We start from the raw sequence: 20,214 nt of genomic DNA on the forward strand, positions 1-20,214 counted from the left end.
CCTAGTAAAAGGTTTGACGTGTACAGACCGGTCTATGCCTCGGGGTGTTCGGGGGGTTTATTATACGGCTAGAAAGCCCTTGCGGCAGCACAGAGAAGGGGAACGTCCCAGGAAAGTCCTCATGGGTCAGGCCAGGGCCCAACACCCTCAGCCCCAGCCCCGAAGAGTCTGCGGCTTCCACGAGCCCGCACTTAACAGGGGCCCCTGGCCCGCCTCAGTCCTTTCTTCTGTTCCTGGGCAAACCTCTGCACCTGGCCCTTCTCCTCCTCGGCTCTTTGTTCTCCAGCTGGTCCCACCTGGCCGGCTTTCTGCAGAGGATCGGCCGACTGGGGTTGTTAGTTGCTAGGATCCAAATGTCTGGGCCGTTGTCTTCTGGGGCAAGGGGCCCAGGCCCCACCAGCCAGGCATCAGTCACGCCTGGGTCGTTGCAAGGAGTAAACCTTTCCCCTACCGCATACCTAGTTAACGATGCAGTACATAGAGAAACTGAGGCACACACAGTTGTCATACAAAATATTATGAACAATTCCCAGCCACGTGGCTGGCACCGGGATGGGGAAGCAGGGGATTGCAAGGGCCACGGCCCCCTTGGGCCAGGCAGATCAGGACAGTACAATCTCAGAGACCCCCCACCCCACCCCACCCCAGCCCCCCAGCAGCAGCTCCCCGGGAATGGGCCAGAGTCTCTCCCACAGAATATCAGGGTTGGAAGGGCCTTCAGGAGGTCATCTGGTACCAAGCCCCTGCTCAAAGCAGGACCAATCCCCAATTTTTGCTCCAGATCCCTATAGGGCCCCCTCAAGGATTGAACTCACAACTTTGGGTTTAGCAGGCCAATGCTCAAACCACTGAGCTACCCCTCCCCCCCAGGGCAGTTATAGGGGAAGGGGCTTCTGCCCGTCGGCAGGCACCAGGAGCATCGTCCTCCCTGCTCTGCTCGCCCCCACACCCCCTCGGGAGGAAGCAGCATGGTTGAGGGGCAGGGGGGACACGGATGGAGTGAGGGGCAGAATGCCTGGGGTCTGGTCCCAGCTTGGATGCCCTGGGAAGCCTCAAGCCAGTCCCAGCCCCTAGTGCACCCCCTGGGGGGGCCCCCACCTGGTAACACACGCACACACCCCTCCTAGCTCCTCCCCACTTCCAGCTCCAGGCCCCCCTGCCCTGGAACCAGCCCAGCATGGGGGCCTCAGGAGCCAGCCAGGGCCCTGCTCCTGGCCTAGGGGGAGCAGAGCTCCGCTTCAGCGAAGGACCAGTAGCTCCGCTCCAGGTGGGGGGACCCCCTCCCCTGTAATCTGTCGGCAGGGGGGGAGAAGAGAGTGGTGGGAACAGTAGGAGAGGGGGTGGTGCCCTCTGGTGGCCACACAGAGCACAACAGCCCCTGGCAGCAGGAGGGTGTGGCCCACACAGGGCCCCCACATAACGGGGGCAGACAGTTCAGGGGATTCCCTCCCCTCCCGGAGGGCCCCCCCCCCACAGTGAGCTAGGGCAGGGGAGGTTTATTTACAAGAGAGAGAGAGAGTTAGTCTCACGGCCCCTGGGGGGCAAAGCCACCCACACCCTCAGCACTAAGGTCAGAACCCCCCTAGCCAGGAAGGCCCGAGAACCACAGCCCCCCACCTCCACGCCAACGAGAGGCCCCAGGGCTCCAGCCCGAGCAGGATGGGGAGACATGGCTACGCCATGGGGGGAGTTCACAGGGTGGCTCCACTCCTGGACTCCTGGGTGCTATGGTAAAACTCCCCCCCACACCTGCGAGGACCTAGGGCAAGGCACCCAGCTGTAGGCTCAGGCTGAGAGCCCCACACCCAGAGTCCAGGGGCTTTCACCTCCCATGGACAGGATGGGCAGGGGTTGGGCCAGACCCCCTCGGCCTCACTGATGCCCCGAGGTCTAACCGGAAGACCGGGAGAGGGCGGAGCCAGGGCCACCCCCCAATACACAGTGGGGCTCGGGAAAAGGCCCTGGCCTCCGAGTCCCCGCAGTGATGGGGCAGCAGTGGGAGACGCTGTCACTGGAAGTCCTTGGAGTCGACCTGGAGCAGGGGGAAGTCGTTGGCCCCCAGGAACAAGGTGTTGCCAGGCAGCACCGGGGGGGGCACGTCGTCCGGCAGGGGCAGGTAGGGGTCTCCGCCTCGGAGCATGTTGGAGCCTGCAAGAGAAGGGGAGCCGGGCTCATGGGCACGGTTCCCTCGAAGCTGTGCCCGTGTGGACGCGCACGGACCCGAAACCCCGCGCACCCGGCGAAACACGGCGCCCACAACAATTCGCACAGAAGACATTTTTTGCGCACAGGGCCTGTCAAAAATTAGAGGGAACATTGCTCATGGGGAGCCGGGGGCCGCAGGGCCTGGGGAAATGGGACACAGCCAGGGCTGGGAGCGTAGGGGCCCGCGGGTCGGGAGTGAGGGGCACCGGCAGAGCTGGGGGGAGGGGTTTGGCCTCTTTACTCCCCCCACCCTCTTGGTGCCAAGTGCCCTCCCCCAGGGCGGGAACTGGAGACTCACCAGCCGAATCAAACCTCATCAGGTCCAGTTCCTGCTCCAGAGCCTCCAGCACCTCTTGAGTACTGGCCCCCGGCTCCAGCACCTCCAGCCCACTGGCTCCAAGCTCCAGCTGATCGGTCCCCAGCTCCAGCACCTCCAGCTGATCGGGCCCCGGCCCCACAGCTGCAGGGGAGGCCTCCACCATGCCCTCCGGGAGCCACGGCTCACTGGGCTGCCTAGGAAGAGAGGGGGCACCTGGCTTAGTGAGTGTGTGGTGGGGAGCTCTCAGGAATGGGGCAACCCCACCCAGCCCCCAAGACCCAGGCCCATCTCGAGCCGCTCTGCAGGGGTGCGGGTGGGGGGATTTGAAGGGCTGCGTAGCCGAGACTAGGGAGGGGAGAGGGTGTAGCTGGGAGTGCCCCAGGGGAGCTCCTGCGGTCAGCGGGGCAGCCCGGCCAGGGAGAGGGGCTGGGTCCTTGGATGGGGTGGGGGAGAAATCAGGTACTTCCTGTGAAGGGCTGGGGCAGGCCAGCACACAGGGACTCCGGCGTCCGGCTCCCTCACCTGGAGGACACTCTGATCAGACGCTGGTTCAGGTATTTCTTCTGCTCCAGCAGGTCCACTGGTGGGAGAAAGGAGAACAGAGGGGTCAGAGAGAGGGGAGCCAGGCAGAAACATGCCCCTGCCCCCCCCCGAAAGACCCTCCCAACCCCCGCTACCAAACCAGCTGGTCACCAATTCTACCTATTCTATCTGTGGCCTAGGTGAGGAGTGTTGTACCGGGGCTGGGAGGAGTGAGGGGCACTGGAACAGCTGTGGGTGGGGCGGGGGGAACCCAGGGCTGGGCTAGCAGGGCCCGCGGGGGGAGGCGACCGGCCGGTACCTTCCCTCCTCTCGGTGTAGTACTTCCCGAAGGCCTCGTCCCGCGGCGTGCTGGGGTACAGGAACTTGAGGGGGTTCTCGGGGATGTTCTCGGCGGCCACCAGCTGGTAGTCATGGATGATGTCCGGCAGCTCCAGCGACTTCAGCTCCACCTTGGTGTAGGGCTCCACGGAACGGACCTTGGGCTGACCTGGGGGGGGGGGGGGTCAGCTCAGCGAGGGGAGGGGTGTGTCACTGCAAGGGAGAGCCCCAGAGACAGGACAGGCTGCACCAAGGTCTCCCAGGGCCGGGAGGAGAACCCAGGAGTCCAGATTCACAATGCTCCAATGCTTCACAATGCTCCAATCCAACCATTAGGTAACACTGCCCCTGCCCCACGATAACTGGCACCCAGTGAGAGGTGCAGGGGCCTGGGAGCCCAGACTCCTGGGTTCTCTTCCCAGCTGTGGGATGGGAGTCGAGTCCAGGGGTTTGAGGAAGGGGGGCTGGGAGCCCGGACTCCTGGGTTCTCTTCCCTAGAGCAAGTGCCTGGTGCCAGAAGAGCCTGGCTCCAGACCTGGAGAGCAGGGGGCCGCGCCCTGGGGCAGACCCACCTTTCTCCCCGGGCTCCACCCAGCTGCAGGTGATGCCGCCATCGCGGCTGCTCTCACTGAAACGCAGCAGGAAGGTGCCCATCTGCTTCCTCTTCAGCAGCTGCCGCTCCCGCTTGCGGCTCACGAAGCCCATGATGTGCCTGGAGGGGAGCGGAGCCCGGGTCAGCCGCTGGCAGGGCCCCCAGCGGAGGCCCCCCGGCGCCCCCTCCCCACCACGCTCAGCATCTGGGGTCCTCGCTCCGCCAGGGCTGCACAGCCCCTGTCCCCTTTACCAGGGCGGGGGGGAAGCTGCTCCCTTAAACCCTCCTCTGCCCCTTCCACTCAAACCCCCATAATGGGCTGCGCTGGCCCCAGGTTCAGGGTCTGGGGAAAACCGGGGGCGGGGGGGGGCTGCAGTTCTGGGTCTGACCACACAGGGGAGTAGGCACCCCACGCGCTGCTCAGATCATCCCCCTCCCCATCCCCATCCCCTCCCAGCCAGCCCCTACCCGTCCTTCCAGAGCTGAGCCAGGTGTTCTTGGATCAGGCTCAGGATCCCGTCCAACCAGGTCCAGAAGGAGAAGACGGGTGGGTTGTCCTGCAGCAGAGAGGAGGCGAAAGGCTGAGGGGAGGGGGATTCCGGGGGCGGGGCGGGGGGGGGGACCAGTCAGTCACTCAGCAGCCGCTTACCTTGGCGAACCTGGCCCAGGTCAGAGTGCTGGCGGGGGTGGCTTCCAGCCCTATAAGATGGGGGTGGGGGAAGAAAATGGGGGGAGATATTTGCAGGGTGAATTAACACAGCTTCTGTGGGGTCCTCATCCCCCCCCCCAGCAGGGACCATCGCTGTGACTTTCTATACTCAGGGGAGCACCCTGTAACCCCCATATTCCGCATCGACACTGAATGGGGATATTGTGTAGAAAGCAGGCCGTGGGAGGGATCGGGGCAAGGTTACGAGCTGCAGAAAGCCACTGTTCGAGTTAAACATGTGTGTATCATCAGTGCCTAGGAAATCAGAGTTGTGTTGTGGGGTTGTCACTAGGACATGCTGTGGGAGATACCAACTCCCCAGAGACAACGACAAGGGGGGGAACGAACACCCGGGTGGGTGCTGAAGGGACATCACCAGCCATTGTCCAGCAGAGAAGTTACAATTCAGTGACTCAGCACAGGGGAGACACTCGGGTACTGCTTCACCTGGGGACTCAGCAACGCCCCCCAGACATGGCTGGACTTGCGTTCTCCAAGCACCTGGACTAAGGGTACAAAACAGAAGGGGGGGGCCATGCTGGGCCTTTCTCCTGCCCCCACCTACGCTGCCAGCAACAAGGATGCTCAGAAGACTGAAGACTCCAGCAGAGGAGACTGGCCCAGGTTTCAGGGGTGAAATCTGCATACTATGAACGGCTATAGCCAGCGTTTGATTTTCTCTTGGTAACGAACCCTGACTTTTTGCCTATCACTTAAGATCTCTTTTGTCGTCAATAAACTTGTTTAACTGTTTATCTTTACCAGTGAGTTTGCCTGGGGTGTTTGGTAGGGGGTTTGCAAAGGCTGGCGTACGCCCACTTTCCATCGATGAAGTGGGGAGCCAATAAATAAATTGGCACAGCTTGTCTTGAGCAGAGCAGGACGATATATTCCTGGGGTGCAAGGCTGGGAGCTGGGCGGATTCGGCTGGTGCCTCTCCCTGTGTGATTCACGAGGGGCTCTGGGAGCAGCCACACAGTCTAGCTGGGTGGGGGGGCCCCACGTGCCGTTGTGCTGAGCGCCTGGAGGGGTTTGCTGCTTGTCACCAGCAAGGCATTGTGGGAGATACCCCTGAACCCCTGAACTCACTAATCTGGGGTCCCACAGTCCCAGGCTGCACCCCGGGGATCCCGTCAAAATTGCCCCCCCGACACTGCAGAGGGGAAAGTGGGGTACAGGAAGGAGAAGCGAGTCCCCCAAGGTCAGACCTGGGAGAGAACCCAGGTGTCCTTGCCCGCCCTGTGCCATTCCTCCCACCCTCGCTGCACGCTCCACACATGTGGGAGGGGGCAGCACAGAGGCCAGGGGATCTGGCCCAGCTGCTCTGAGCCCCATGGACTTGGGGGTCTTCCCTTTAGGCTCACCCTCCCCTCAGCGCTGCCCAGAGACCCCGGTGATGGGCTACGGCTGGGACAGGCCTGGGCCTTTCCCGCCCAGGGGAGTCTGCTTTGTAGCCGATAGGGGTGCTAGCCAGGTGCTGACTCCCCCCTCTCCCCATTGTCGCTCGGGGGGGCCATTACCAAAGAGCTTTTCCGCCAGCATGTGCAGCTGGTCCTCATCCAGCCCGCGTTTGGTGGCGACTGAGAACTGCCAGCTCAGCACCTGGGCCAGCTGGGCCCAGGAGGCAGCCGGCGGCGCGGAGAAGAACAGCTGGTTCTGTGGGGAGAGAGCGGGGTTTAGAGGGGGAGGGGCTGGGGCGCCCCGTAACCAGATTGGGGCCCCGCTGCTGGAGCGGCATGGGGGGGGCATATGGGCCACAGGGACGTGGCTGCCAGGGGATCCCCACACCTGGGCCGAACCGCGTGTGGGGAAGAGAGGCCCTCCTCCCACTGTGGTGTCCTGACCCCGGCCCCCCACAGTCCCCAACTGCGCAGAGCAGCTGTGCCGCTGGCCTGCTGGGGTGTGAGGGGGAGAGCCCCTCACCTTAGGGTCTGGGCTGAGCATGTTGAACCAGAGCACAGAGGCCCAGGCGCTGGAGAACTGGTTGTTGCTGGAGATGATCACCACAGGCAGGGTCGATGTCTGTGTGGGGGAAGAGGAGAGCCGTCAGCGGGAGAGGGAACAAGACCACCCTCCCCATGCCCCCTCCGCCCCCACTCAGGCCCTCCCCTCGCCCACCTGCAGCTCCAGCACCAGATCCTGGTACTTATAGTCCAGTGTGAATGTGATGAGGTGCAGCTCCTCCGTGACAGCCGGCAGGCCCTGCAACAGAGACGGGGGGGGGGGGGGGGTCAGCCAGGGTCCCAACCCCACCCGGCCCCAGACCCCTCTTGGCCACACGGGATGGCCTGCCCCTGGCCCCGCGGGGGTTTGGCCCCCCCGGCGTTTCAGTGCCTCCCAGGGGGTCCCCGCAGAGGGGTGACCGCACTGGGTCCAGGTTTGTTAAGGGAAGTCATAACCCAGAGGGTCTGAAGTGGGGCTGGGCACCTCCAGGGGCAGCAGTGAGACCCATGTGGGGCGGCAGCCCTTAGGGGGCAGCATAGGGGGGGGGGCGGTCACCAATAAACCCAGGGCCAGCTCTCCTCCCGCACCCAGCTCTGCCCTGGGGCTGGTCACAGAATCATAGAATATCAGGGTTGGAAGGGACCTCAGGAGGTCATCTAGTCCAACCCCCTGCTCAAAGCAGGACCGATCCCCGACTAAATCATCCCAGCCAGGGCTTTGTCAAGCCGGGCCTTAAACACCTCTAAGGAAGGAGATTCCACCACCTCCCTAGGTAACGCATTCCAGTGCTTCACCACCCTCCTAGGTGAAAAAAGTTTTTCCTAATATCCAACCTAAACCTCCCCCTCTGCAACTTGAGACCATTACTCCTCGTTCTGTCATTGCTACCACTGAGAACAGTCTAGATCCATCCTCTTTGGAACCCCCTTTCAGGTAGTTGAAAGCAGTTATCAAATCCCCCATCACTCTTCTCTTCCGCAGACTAAACAATCCCAGGTCCCTCAGCCTCTCCTCATAAGTCATGTGTTCCAGTCCCCTAATCACTTTTGTTGCCCTCCGCCGGACATTTTCCAATTTTTCTACGTCCTTCTTGTAGTGTGGGGCCCAAAACTGGACACAGTACTCCAGATGAGGCCTCACCAGTGCCGAATAGAGGGGAACGATCATGTCCCTCGATCTGCTGGCAATGCCCCTACGTATACATCCCAAAATGCCATTGGCCTTCTTGGCAGCAAGGGCACACTGCTGACTCATATCCAGCTTCTCGTCCACTGCCACCCCTAGGTCCTTTTCTGCAGAACTGCTGCCGAGCCATTCGGTCCCTAGTCTGTAGTGGTGCATTGGATTCTTCCGTCCTAAGTGCAGGACTCTGCACTTGTCCTTGTTGAACCTCATCAGATTTCTTTTGGCCCAATCCTCTAATTTGTCTAGGTCCCTCTGTATCCTATCCCTCCCCTCCAGCGTATCTACCTCTCCTCCCAGTTTAGTGTCATCTGCAAACTTGCTGAGGGTGCAATCCACACCATCCTCCAGATCATTTATGAAGATAGTGAACAAAACCGGCCCGAGGACAGACCCTTGGGGCACTCCACTTGACACCGGCTGCCAACTAGACATGGAGCCATTGATCACTACCCGTTGAGCCCGACAATCTAGCCAACTTTCTATCCACCTTTATAGTCCATTCATCCAGCCCAGACTTCTTTAACTTGCTGACAAGAATACTGTGGGAGACTGTGTCAAAAGCTTTGCTAAAGTCAAGGAACAACACGTCCACCGCTTTCCCCTCATCCACAGAGCCAGGCGTGGCTCTGTAGGTGCCAGGGCCGCCACTGGCCAGCAGGGCACATGCAGGAAACCCACCTCGCTGGCACCTTTGCTGCCTTTGCCCAAGGCCCCGGCCCTCTGGTCCTTCAGTGACTGCAAAGGAGAGGGGGGGGGAGTCAGCTCTTGGCCCCTGCCCACCCAGCCCAGCCCGCAGCAGGGGGGCCACGGGGCCAAAGGCTCCCCCACCTCAGAGTCCTGGCTCCCCACTCCCACTCCCCAAGCTGAGAACCCAGGATTCCAAGCTCCGCACCCCACCCGCCCTCTGCTCCCCAGTCCACTGAGAACCCAGGCGTCCGGGCTCCCCATCCCACCCCCTCCCCAAGCTGGGAACTCCGGTGTCTGGGCCCCCACGCTTGGCCCATACTATGTATCGGAAGTCGCAGACCAGCCCCTCCATCTGCGGATCGTCCTGGACCAGCGTCTTGCTGGTGGATGTCAAGATGTTGAACTTCCGGAACCTGCGGGGAGAAGCGAGAGGGGCGGGGCCGTGAGGGCAGTCGTGCCACGCTGGCTCAGAGACCCGGGTTCGAGTCCTGGCCGTCATATGGGAGTAAGGCGCTGGGCGGGGCAGGGCCAGAGACCCCGATGGTGGACGCCCAGTAAATGCTCTCTCTCCAGGCTCTCTTGGGTAAGAGCCCTAGGCCAAGCGTATGGGGGGCACTGCTGGCCAGAGGGCAGCTCTCAGCCCCAGGCACTTCGGCTGGAGCAGAGCTGGTGCCGGGAACAAACTGGATCCCTGCCTCTTGCCTTGGGGCCAGATCAGGGCTGGTGCCCCCTAGAAAGGAAAGGCCCCGTTCCCCCACCTGCCCCCAAGCCAGCCAGTCCCTGCCCTGCGGCCAGATGGGAGCCAGCACCCCCTAGAGGGGAAAGGCCCCATGTCCCAGTCGGTCCATCCCCCCAGGTTTCTCCTAGGTTCTGGCCTGGTTCTCACCCTTTCACATCGGGGGGATGCCTGCAGGAGGAAAGACAGGACACCATCAGTAATCAACTGGTTCACCGGGGACCCTGCCCCACCCCGGGCTCCCCCAGCCCCAACCAGGGTTTCCTTGTCCCCCTCCCCCAGCCAGAGCTCCCTGTACCCCTGGCCCCCACCCCCTGCCTTGCGACTGGGCTGGCCTCCAGGCCCCGGGGGAAGGGGGTTAAGGCCCTCACGGGGGGGAATGGGGGGGGCGGACTTGACTCACTGGTCAAGGATGATTTTCGCCTCCAGCCGATGGCTTCGATCCTGCAGCTTGACCAGGAGCCTGCGGGGAAGAAGAGCCTGTCGCCCTGGCCACTGGACTAGCAGGGCACATGGCCTGCATGGGGGAAGGGGGGGCACGCTGCCCCCAGGGCTCAGCTCCCCTCAGCCTCTAGCACCTGCTCCCAACAGGGCCCATCCTGCCAGGGCCAGAAGCAGGGACCCGCCCCTGGGGGGAAGGCTGTGGAGTAAGCGCCAGCCCCCCCACGCAGGATGGTTGGGGACCGGCGGGGCACCACGGGCTGGGGTGGGGGGGGCTCACCTGGCGCGGACGGAGAACTTGCTGCCAGTTTTCAGAACCAGGGGCCTCTGGTTGGGGAAAGGCATGATGGGCTGGATTTCCACCACGAAGGCACTGGGGGGTGGGAGAGGCGTTAGCTCCGCAAGGTGCCCCCCAACTCGCTTCAATTCCGCCCCCCCACCAAATACCACATAGCCCAATAACCCCCCTCTCCTCTGGCCTGAGCAGGCCAGGTCTCTGCACCAAGGAGCCCCTCCCCCATGCATCTGTGGGGCCGCCCCCCCACCCACCCTCCTCGCTCCTAGGGGCAGCCCCATGGCCCCTCCACACGTCATCCCACCCCGTCCCTCGCTCCTAGGGGCAGCCCCACACCCCCGTGTACCAGCCACCCATGCACCCCCATGCTCCTAGGGGCAGCCCCCCACTCCTCCACGCATCATCCCACCCCCTCCCTGGCTCCTAAGGGCAGCCCCTGCTCCTCCATGCGCCAGCCCCCCCCCCCCAGGTTCCTATGGGGCAGGCCCCCCACCTCCCCTCCCCTGGGCACAGCCCCCAGCACCTCCTCAAGAGGCAGGAGAGGAGCTCCTGCAGCCGGCTCTCCAGCAGGGGCCGCTGTGTCTCCAGCGGGTCGTGCAGGTAGGTGAGCTTGGCGTGCTGGTCACCCAGGGCCCGTAGGAGGCGCCAGAGCTGGAACAGCACCTCGGCCGCCGCCGTGAACCTGCAGGCGGAGAGGAGCCGGGTCAGCCCGGGGTGGGGGGACCCTCTGGGACGCGTGGCCGGCCGGGGAGCCGCGTCACCCAGCGGGATACGCACAAGGCGGCCGAGAGACCCCCGGTGAGCCGGCCCAGGGGACTAAGGGGACGGCTGTGTCTGTGTCCGCCCGCGTGGCCCGCGTCCCCCCAGGCAATCACTCGCTCGTTTCTCTTCCCTAATCAACGGCAGGATCCTTTCGGACAGGACTGGCTAAAACCGCCGGCGCTGGGACCGGATCTAGGGGCCGATGGATGTGGGGGACGTGCCTCGTCCTTTGGGACGGGGAGTCACCTGAATATTGGGGCAATCACGGACCATCTGTGCAGAGGGAGGCTCGCCCAGGTGGGGAGACAGGCTGCAGAGCCCCAGGGGCTGGCTGGGACACCGGGGGGTTCACCTTTGTCTCTGGCTTGGGGACCTCGAATTACAGACCGTACAGCCAGCTGGGGGTTTGCGCTCAGCTGGTGGAAGGGTCCCAGACTCCCAAGGGGGGGTGCAGCATCCCCCAATCGCCCCCTACCAGGTCTGCAGGCGGCTCAGGCTGGTGTCGCAGGCTGCCCCGAGGCAGGCCCTCCGTTGCCGCTCCTTCCACTCGGCCAGCTCCTCCAGCAGGAAATCCCGCAGCGTCTCACAACGGCCCAGCAGCTCCTGCGCCCGGGCCAGCACGTCCTGCCAGAAAGACTGTGTCCGTTGTGACCCCGGGCGACCCACGAGGGGCCCCAGGCCCTGCCCCACCGGCTCCTGCTAGCTCAGCCGGGGGAGGGCAGGGGGGTGAGATAAATCTCTGCATTAAGCATCTTCACATAACTTTCATATGACTTTGTGTTATGTCTCTATTTTCCTACAACTTTGTATCAGATCCTTATAGAGCAAACTTTAAATTGAGCCCTGGTATAATGTTAAAAAAAGGTCTTTTTGCTCGGAGTAGAATAAGATCCCCCCCCGCTTTTTAATCAATTGCCCTGTTGAATGACCCAGGCGTGGAAGGCAGCACCTCCAGACAGCTGCAACGGTTGGAGCGGGGATGGAAGCCAGACCCCAGGCCAACACAACTTGTCAAGTGGACTCACTAAAGAACAGCCGACATAGTGACGGCCTTGGGGGGTTAGAAGCCAGCTCCTTCTTTTGAAGACACCCTCTTTGAACAGCATCGGGACGAGGCCCAGAAGGGAGCAGCACAAAGGACCAAGGGACACGGACACAGATTTTGCATCTGGGTCAGATTTGCAGGAGGGGGAAGCTGCTATAAATGTGAAGTGTCTTCGAGAGGACCCCGGGTCTCGTCTTGTCAACATGGGAGCATTGATCCGGTCGCCCAGCTCCACCCCGCCCCCATCTAACTCACCTGGCCAGTGAAGTTAAGGGGAGCAAGTCATTGGTAACAACAACAAGACAGAGTGAGTGAGTGTGTGAGAGATATCTATCATTTGCGTACCACACAGGGCTGATGGATACATGTATTATCAAGAAATGTGACACTTTGCCTTATTCCCCCTGAACAGACCCTGTGCAGTACTTTAAGTACAATGGGGGTGCAGTGGGGGGGGGGGGGGAAGGACGACAGGGAGAACCCCATGGGGAAGATACCAGCCCCCCTGGGGCGACTGGCTGTGCACAGCTCCCAGCTCAACATTGAGCCCAGGCCGGCTAGGAGGCAGCTCCTGGGAAACTGAGGCACAGCCGGACAAGACCCAGTGGGGAAGGGACCCAGGAAACCAGCCCCCAGAGAAGGTGTGTGTGTGGGGGAAGGGATGACTGCCACCTTGACCCAGCTGCTCCAGGGACCCACGGAGCCCCGCTAGGACTGCCCCCCAAGCAAGGGGCTGGCCCCGTGTGGAGCCTCACCTTGCGGCTCCGGTCCAGGTTGTTCAGCATGGCCTGCAGCTGCTCCGTCTGGCGGGCCAGCTCGGGGCTGGCGGGAGCGCCGTTTGCTGGGGAGATGGCGACAGGGCGCAGTGAGGGTCGGGGGGGGACAGGAACGGCAGCCATGGGGTCAGAACCTGCCCCCTAGCGCCGCACAGCGCCCCCTGCTGAGCCCCGGGCCCCCTAGCTGGAACAGGGGCAGCGCTGACTCCAAGGAGAGAGCGCCCCCTGCTGAACCCCAGCCCGCAGAACAGGAGGCCTCAGCCCACTCACGCGGCCCTGGGGCAGGCAGGGCAGCGCTGGCTCTGGGGAGGAGCTCTCCTCTCTGAGTCACCCCCCAGCCCCTCCCGGGGCCCGGCTCTGCCCTTATTTAAAGGGAAAATCAAAGCTCTTCACCCGTCGTGCTCTCCAGCGCCCCCAGCCTGGCCGCTCCAGCACGCTGGGGTACAGCAGGCAGAGGGGATCCCCCACCCCCCTGACTACCCCTAGCCCCCAGTGCTGCTCAGCCCCATTACACCCCTCTCCATCAGCCAGCCAGGTCCTGCCACTCTGCGGCCTCCAGGCCCTGCCAGGCTCAGCTCCTCACCAACCATTCGGTGCATCTTATAGCGGAAGTCGAAGGTGTCCTGCAGCTCCTCCAGGTGCCGCACTTCGCGATCCAGCTCCTGCGGGGGGGCGCCAAGGGAACCGGTTCAGGGGCAGGGAGCGCCTAGGGCCCGGGCACTGGGACAGCATCTGGGCCCTAGGGGGATGGAGCCACCTGGTCGCAGGTTCAACCCCAGCTCCGGGCAGGGAAGGGGGCAGCACACCACGCCCCATACGTGATAGTCGGGCCGTACCCACCTGCACCGCTGCCCTGGTCTCCACCAGGCGCCGCTCGATCTTCTGCTGCCGGTCTGTCTCCATCGGGGCACCGGAGGTCGGCTGAGCTGCAGCCTGCAGGGGGGCGTACAAGGGACAGGCCCCTTTTAGCCTCACAGGCGCCATGCCCCAGGCTGGGATCCCCACCCCACCCCCCCAGACAGAGCCAGCTGCAGGCCCATGCCGGGGGGAGAAGAGGGCCTCATGGCAGTGAGCCGGGGAGGAGGCTCTCCCCATTTGCGGTGCCAGGGGGCGCCAAGCCAAGTTGGGTGCGCTCTCCCCTTGCAGTCAGTGCTGACCCCGATGCCCTCACATGGCACTAGGGGGCGCTGTGCTGCGGGAAGCCAGGTGGGGGGGGGATACCATAAACCCCGCCCCCGGCTTGCCTGCTGGGCCGCGAGCCCCCGGTTCAGAATGGCCTTTTCCTCCCGCAGCAGGTTGGCAATGACATTGGCCAGCTGCTCCGGGCACTCCTGATACTTGGCCTGGAAGAGAACGTGGGGGGGGTGGGTCAGTGGGGCCGGGTAAAGCACCCTGCCCCCCCCCCGCAGGCCAGCACACACCCCCCCCCGCCCCAGCGCCCCGCTCCTTACCTGCAAGTTGAGCTTGGACTTGCGGAGGTTGTGCTTGAGCACGAAGTCCTCCGTGCGGGTCCCGAAGCGGCTGTACTGGTCGTCCAGCAGGGCCAGCAGGGTGTGGAAGAGCATGTGGGCTTCGGCAGAGTGGGGCTCGGCCGCCCGGCTCCTGGGGCAGGAACAAGGGGGCGCACTGCAGAGCCCCAGCCACGGCCAGCTCCCAGACGATCCCACACTGACCCAGGAGGGGTGGGGGGCGCTGTCCCTTTCCTGCCTGTTCCCCACAAGTCCAATGGGGGACCCATGGGGCCACGCCAGGAGAGGCACCCAGGGGTCGTTGACTGCATGCTCTGGGGGAGCCCACAGCTGAGCCAATTCCTGGAGACCCACCTGCCTTCTCCTGCTCTCCCTTCCCTCATATCGGGGGGGGGGGGGGAATCTTTCCCCTACCCCCGAGCCCCCAAATCAGACCCCCCCCACTTAGAGCTGAGACAACCCCTGTGCCTGGGGATCCCAGCTGCCGACTCCCCCCCCGGTTAACCCTTCCCTCCCCAGCCCCGCAGTTACCAGTTCTGGTCTTCGAGCCAGGGGGCCAGGTATTGCCGTACTTCCATGGGCAGGTGGTCCTCCGAGTACAGCTCGTGCACCTTCTCCAGGTAGGCCTTCTCCAGCAGCTGGACCTCCTGCCACTGGGCCATGGTGGGGCCCTCCGTGGCGTCTCAGCCCCTCCTCTGGGAAGGCAAACCAGGGCAGCAGGTGAGCTGGGGGGAGGGCCTTCACACCCAGCCCAGGAAACAGCAAGAGGAGGACCCCGGGCCACAGAAACAGAGCCAGGGGCTGGGACACGGGGCCCTTCCCCTCTCAGGGGTGCCGGCTCCGATCCAGCCCCAGGGTGGGGACTGGCATGCGGGCTCCCCAGGGGTCAGGGCCTGGCTCCCCTCCAGGGACAAACCTGCAAATGCCTTTGTGCCACTGCTGAACCCCTGCCTCCCTGGAGCCTGCTGCCCGAGCTGCTGGGGGCATGGGGCTGCTGAGCCCCCCACACCCGCTGTTCTTAGAACCACAGAGAGGCCCAGATGTGGCAGAACCCTCCCCCGCTCACCACATCTGGGGCCGCTGCTCCTGGCTGGTGGATGCCGCTACTTTAGTGCTGCTTTATTCTGGTGGTTGGCATTCCCATCCCCCCCACCCCCAGCCAGCCAGCCCCCGCCCCGCCCCCACCCTGGGGCCGGATCGGAGCCAGTGCCCCCTAGAGGGGAAAGGCCCCGTGTCCCCAGTCCCCGCCCTGGGGCCGGATCGGAGCCAGGGCCCCCTAGAGGGGAAAGGCCCCATGCCCCATTCCGCCCCCCCAGCAAGCCAGTCCCTGCCCTGGGGCCAGATCGGAGCCAGCGCCCCCTACAAGGGAAAGGCCCTGTGTCCCCATTCCCCTCCCCCACCTGCCAGTCCCCGCCCTGGGGCCAGATCAGAGCCAGCGCCCCCTACAGGGGAAAGGCCCCATGTCCCTGACTCACGGGGAGGACCATGCCTGGCGCCTCCACCGTTCCCGGCTCCGCAGCCACCATGGGAAACAGCCGCTGTTGCCTTGCCAGGATCAGACGCTGGCCCGGTGGCTCTAACCCAGCTCCCCCCGCAGGCCCTGACCCCACGATGCCACTGAACCAGACTCAGCTCTGTACGGAAAGGGGGTGCTGGAGACATCCCCCCCAGCACTCCCAGCTCAAAACAGACACTAGTTTCCTTTAGGGGCAAGAATCCAGCCCGGGCTCCTCCCACCTGCAGGTCTACCAGTGCCCCTCACTCCCGACCCACAGCCCCCTGCTAGCCCAGCCCTGGATGCCAGCCCAGCATAAAAGGAACCCCCAGGTGGATTCAAAGCCGCAGCGTGATTTGGCGTAGTTGGCAGAGGGCACCCGATGCCCCCCAGGTCGTTCCAGTCTCCCTGTCACTTTGCCCGTAGGGGCCTGGAGGCCGGGACGCCCCACCGCTGCCAGCAGGGGCTGCCACCCCCACCCCCAGCCTGGGTTCGTTCACGTGGGCGTTCAAGAACTCGACCGAACAGCAGCATGTGGATGTGAAACTAGGAGAGAAGACTCAGGTGCAGATGGTACCAAAACAAACCATGTGCCCCCAGCCGCAGCCCCGGGACCCAACAGGCCCTATGCCCCCGAGTGCCGGGGCCTAACGCTGGGACGTCTTGGGGGAGCCGGGGAAATGAGTGCTCCAGTTACGGCAAAGCACCCGCAACTGGCCCTGACTCAGAGGGGTCTGCGGGCCCTCTGCAAAGCCAGACGCTCACTTTGGGGCCCCCGTGGAGCTGGAAAACGTTTGTCTCTTTAAAGGCATGAACAGCACAAATCCTTGGGAGTCTTGGGGGCTTTCAGCCAGAAGCGGCTCACTGGAACTGTGGGGGAGCCCAGGGTTCGGCTAGCAGGGGCTGCAGGAAACAGGCCGGGTCAAGGGCAACTCACTAAATGTCCCCTAGTTCCGTTACTAACTTCTGTGCCAGCCTCCTTCCGCTGGCCTGGCTCCCGGCAGCTTGGCACCCGCAGCACTTGCAGCCATTTCCCAACACACACCCCCCACACACCCTGCCTAGCAAGACCCAAATCGTGTTCAGAGCCCTGAAGTGCCTTGTTCCTCTATGCCAATCCGCCAGGGAGGGGACAGGCCTGGGCCTGACTAGACACGAGCCCAGTTGATGACCCCATGGGACTTTCTGGCCTCCAAGACTCTGTCACCCCAGGCCCCCCGGGCCTGAGCACAAGCCCCGTCCTCTCCTCCTCGGACCCCCCCAGACTGGCTCCCCCCGCAGCCGGCTCCCCTCCGGGCTTGGCTCCCGTGGGGTTAAACCCTTTGGGGTGGGCAGAGGAGGGATTCGGTGCAGCCGGGCAGCGCCAGGCGGATTTCTGCCCCCACCTAGGGGCTCGGGCGAGGAGTTCAGAGCCGGCTTTGTGACAGACCGTCCCAGCTACCCGGCCGCGAAATGGGGCTCATTTATTGGCGTTTGGGATTCCCCAGCGAGCTCCCCAAAGGGAAGCCGGGGGCTGGTAGGGAGGGGCCCTGCGGGGGGCACCCAGCTGCCCACCATGGGTGGGATCTCACCGTGCACAGCCAGAGCCGGGCAGCGTCGCCAGCTGCCACCTGCATCACCCGAAGCCTGGGGGAGAAGGAAACTGAACTAGACTCAGTTCCCTGATCCCCCAGGGGCACTTTTCTTATCTCTGCCCCACTGGGGACTTCTGCTCTGCTCAGGGCCTTACGCACCAGGGGGTGGCGGGTGCCAGCCGCTGCCCAGAGCGGCGCCATCTTGCCCTGGCCATGCCATGACACCCCTACCCGCCATGGCAGCCTCGTCCCGCCCCCTTCCCCACAGGGGCTCAAAACAGGTGGGGGGACCTGGGGAAGGGAAGTGAGGGTGGGGGGTAACATTGGCCAGGAGGCTCCTGCCCCATGGGGGAGGGCACCATGACAGCCAGCCCTGCCCCCCCTCCATGGGGTGGGCTTTCGCTGGTGCTGAAAGACTCATCAGCTGGCACTGAGAGCAGCCCTCCACTGCACTGCCTCAAACTCCCCCGTGCCCCCCAGAACCCTCCCCAGCTCCCCCGTGCCCCCCAGAAACCCCCCAAACTCCCCAGTGCCCCCCAGAAACCCCTCCCCTGCCCCCAAACTCCCCAGTGCCCCCAGCTCCCCTGCCCCCAAACTCCCCAGTGCCCCCAGAACCCTCCCCAGCTCCCCCGTGGCCCCAGAAACACCCAAGCTCCCCTGCGCCCCCCAGAAACCCCTCCCCTGCCCCCCGCTCCCCTGCCCCCAAACTCCCCAGTGCCCCCCAGAAACCCCTCCCTGCCCCCAAACTCCCCAGTGCCCCCAAGAAACCCCTCCCCTGCCCCCCCGCCCCCAAACTCCCCAGTGCCCCCCAGAAACCCCTCCCCTGCCCCCTAACGCCGCAGTGCCCCCAGAAACCTCTCCCCTGTCCCCCCGCCCCCAAACTCCCCAGTGCCCCCCAGAAACCCCTCCCCTGTCCCCCCACCCCCAAACTCCCCAGTGCCCCCAAGAAACCCCTCCCCTGCCCCCCCGCCCCCAAACTCCCCAGTGCCCCCCAGAAACCCCTCCCCTGCCCCCTAACGCCGCAGTGCCCCCAGAAACCTCTCCCCTGTCCCCCCGCCCCCAAACTCCCCAGTGCCCCCCAGAAACCCCTCCCCTGTCCCCCCACCCCCAAACTCCCCAGTGCCCCCCAGAAACCCCTCCCCTGCCCCCTAACGCTGCAGTGCCCCCCAGAAACCCCTCCCCTCTGCTCCCCTGCCCCGCCCCCAAACTCCCCAGTGCCCCCCAGATACCCCTCCCCCAAGCTCCCCAGTGCCCCCCAGATACCCCTCCCCCAAGCTCCCCAGTGCCGGGGCCCCCCAGAGCCAGCCCCGCCCCCCTCACCTCGCCGGACCAGCTCCCAGGTCCCTACAGGTTGCAGTGCCGGGCACCACGCTGCCCTCCCGCCGCCCAGGGAGCCCCGCTTCCGTGTCTGGGAGGAGACCCCGCCCCTGCCCGGCGCTGGTTGGTGGAGACGGCAGCGGTGGGAGGGGAGGCGCCGGGCGGAAAAGCCGAGCCCGAAGCAGGAGCAGGCCGACCGACTTCCCAGAAATCACGTCACCCGGGAGGCGGGGACTGGGATAGGGGGCGTGGCCTAGAGAAGAAGGGGTGGGGGGAGCAGAGAGGGGAAAGAGGGGAAGGGTGGAGGTGGGGAGCAGGGAGGGGAGGGAAGGGGGAGCAGGAGCAGGGAGAGGAAAGAGGGGAAGGGTGGAGGGGGGGAGCAGGGAGGGGAAGGGGGAGCAGGGAGAGGAAGGGTGGAGGTGGGAAGGGGGGGAGGAGGAGGAGGAGGAGGAGGAGGAGCAGCAGCAGCAGGGGTGCCCAGAGCCCATGCACTGCACCGGGCCCAGGCACCAAATCAAGGGGCCAGGACCTTCCCCTGCTCGCCTGCAGCCAGAGTTCACCTGCCTGCTGGTGGGGGGGATCTGGCAGCCGACTGCTTTCAAGCCCTGCCCTTGCGTACCTAGTGCTGGTCAGCCATGGATCTCAAAGCACTTGACAAACGGGCCCAAGTTAGGGCCAGAACCCAGAAGTCCTGGCTCCGACTGCCCCGCTGTAATTACTAGCCTGCACTTTCCTGGCTGGTAACAAAACCCTGCGAATGCCGAGCTGCATTAGCCAGGCCGAGGCTGGACTGGGCAGGCTGCAGGAGGCGATTTGACCCCAGGGTCCTTCATGACTCAAGTTGCAGTGGGGGAGGTTTAGGCTGGATATCAGGAAACACTATTTCACTAGGAGGGTGGTGAAGCAGTGGAATGGGTCACCTGGGGAGGTGCTGGAATCTCCTTCCTTAGAGGTTTCTAAGGCCCGGCTTGACAAAACCCTGGCTGAGATGATTTAGTTGGGGATTGGTCCTGCTTTGAGCAGGGGGTTGGACTAGATGACCTCCTGAGGTCTCTTCCAACCCTAATCTTCTATGTGATATGATATCTGGGAGAAATTTGGCCACCCAGCACCTTTGAGACCTGCTGATCTTTAGACTCAACTCGTGGCAGCTGGCTGCCCTGGGTCAGGCAAACCCTGGCCGGAGATCACATGCCCCTTATCAAGGTCACGCACAGGTGCTCATGCTGAGTTGGCAAGTGGCGGACGGGGTCCTTCCCTCCTCCCCAGAGCACCGCCCAGGGAGCTGGAAATTGGCCGGAGAGACTCCAGCCCCCGTGCCCACTGTGGCTGAGAGAGCCAGCCACCAGGGCCGGGGCTGAGACCCACCAAACTCATTGCACATGGAGGCCACAGCTGGGCATGAAGCTGGGCTGGCTGTGAGCCAGCTCCCCTCCCCGGAACCCCCCCATCATGGACACCAGCACTGGGCTCAAGGAATGGGCAGCGCCCCGCTTTATTCACACCCAGACCGATGGCGGCACGAAGGAGCTGGCCCTGGTGACGGGGCTGGAAGAGCTCATGGGCAGGGCCTCGGACGGCTCCACCTGCCGGAAGTAGCTGATCAGAGACCGCACCCCCACTTTGATGGCCGGCTTCAGACCCATGCCTATGCCGAGGCCCAAGCTACCCGCTGGCCCGCCCACGAGCCCCAGGAGGACGTCGTAGCTCAGGTCCAGGGCCGCCTCGAGGCCCCGCTCCTTGGCCAGCTCCGTGCAGTTCTGGAAGGCGTAGTAGATGCTGGTGCCCATGTTGTAGTAAGT

At 64.1% G+C, this 20,214-nt stretch overlaps 1 protein-coding gene across 4 annotated transcripts; it reads right to left on the minus strand.

The window, feature by feature from the left end:
- Nucleotides 1-29: 29 nt before the first annotated feature.
- On the minus strand, nucleotides 30-18,476 carry STAT2 (signal transducer and activator of transcription 2). 4 transcript variants are annotated; one of them, XM_077838996.1, is made up of 24 exons: nucleotides 18,416-18,476; nucleotides 14,558-14,721; nucleotides 14,009-14,159; nucleotides 13,802-13,900; nucleotides 13,398-13,490; nucleotides 13,141-13,219; nucleotides 12,537-12,622; nucleotides 11,212-11,360; nucleotides 10,498-10,656; nucleotides 9,960-10,052; nucleotides 9,642-9,701; nucleotides 9,389-9,409; nucleotides 8,822-8,915; nucleotides 8,494-8,550; nucleotides 6,805-6,888; nucleotides 6,610-6,708; nucleotides 6,207-6,342; nucleotides 4,627-4,676; nucleotides 4,446-4,534; nucleotides 3,958-4,097; nucleotides 3,366-3,554; nucleotides 3,047-3,104; nucleotides 2,504-2,718; nucleotides 30-2,148 (listed from the first exon to the last, which is right to left on the minus strand). In XM_077838996.1, exons 2-24 carry the CDS (start codon nucleotides 14,686-14,688, stop codon nucleotides 2,009-2,011), a joined length of 2,472 nt encoding a protein of 823 aa, XP_077695122.1. In that variant the 5' UTR covers nucleotides 14,689-14,721; nucleotides 18,416-18,476; the 3' UTR covers nucleotides 30-2,008. The 4 variants fall into 4 exon arrangements, with proteins under 4 accessions (XP_077695122.1, XP_077695118.1, XP_077695119.1 ...); XM_077838992.1 differs by having other exon boundaries at nucleotides 11,212-11,372; XM_077838993.1 differs by lacking the exon at nucleotides 18,416-18,476 and adding an exon at nucleotides 17,093-17,186 and having other exon boundaries at nucleotides 11,212-11,372.
- Nucleotides 18,477-20,214: the final 1,738 nt, after the last annotated feature.

This window comes from Eretmochelys imbricata, chromosome 20 (assembly GCF_965152235.1).
Source record: "Eretmochelys imbricata isolate rEreImb1 chromosome 20, rEreImb1.hap1, whole genome shotgun sequence".
Taxonomy (NCBI): Eukaryota; Metazoa; Chordata; order Testudines; family Cheloniidae; genus Eretmochelys; species Eretmochelys imbricata.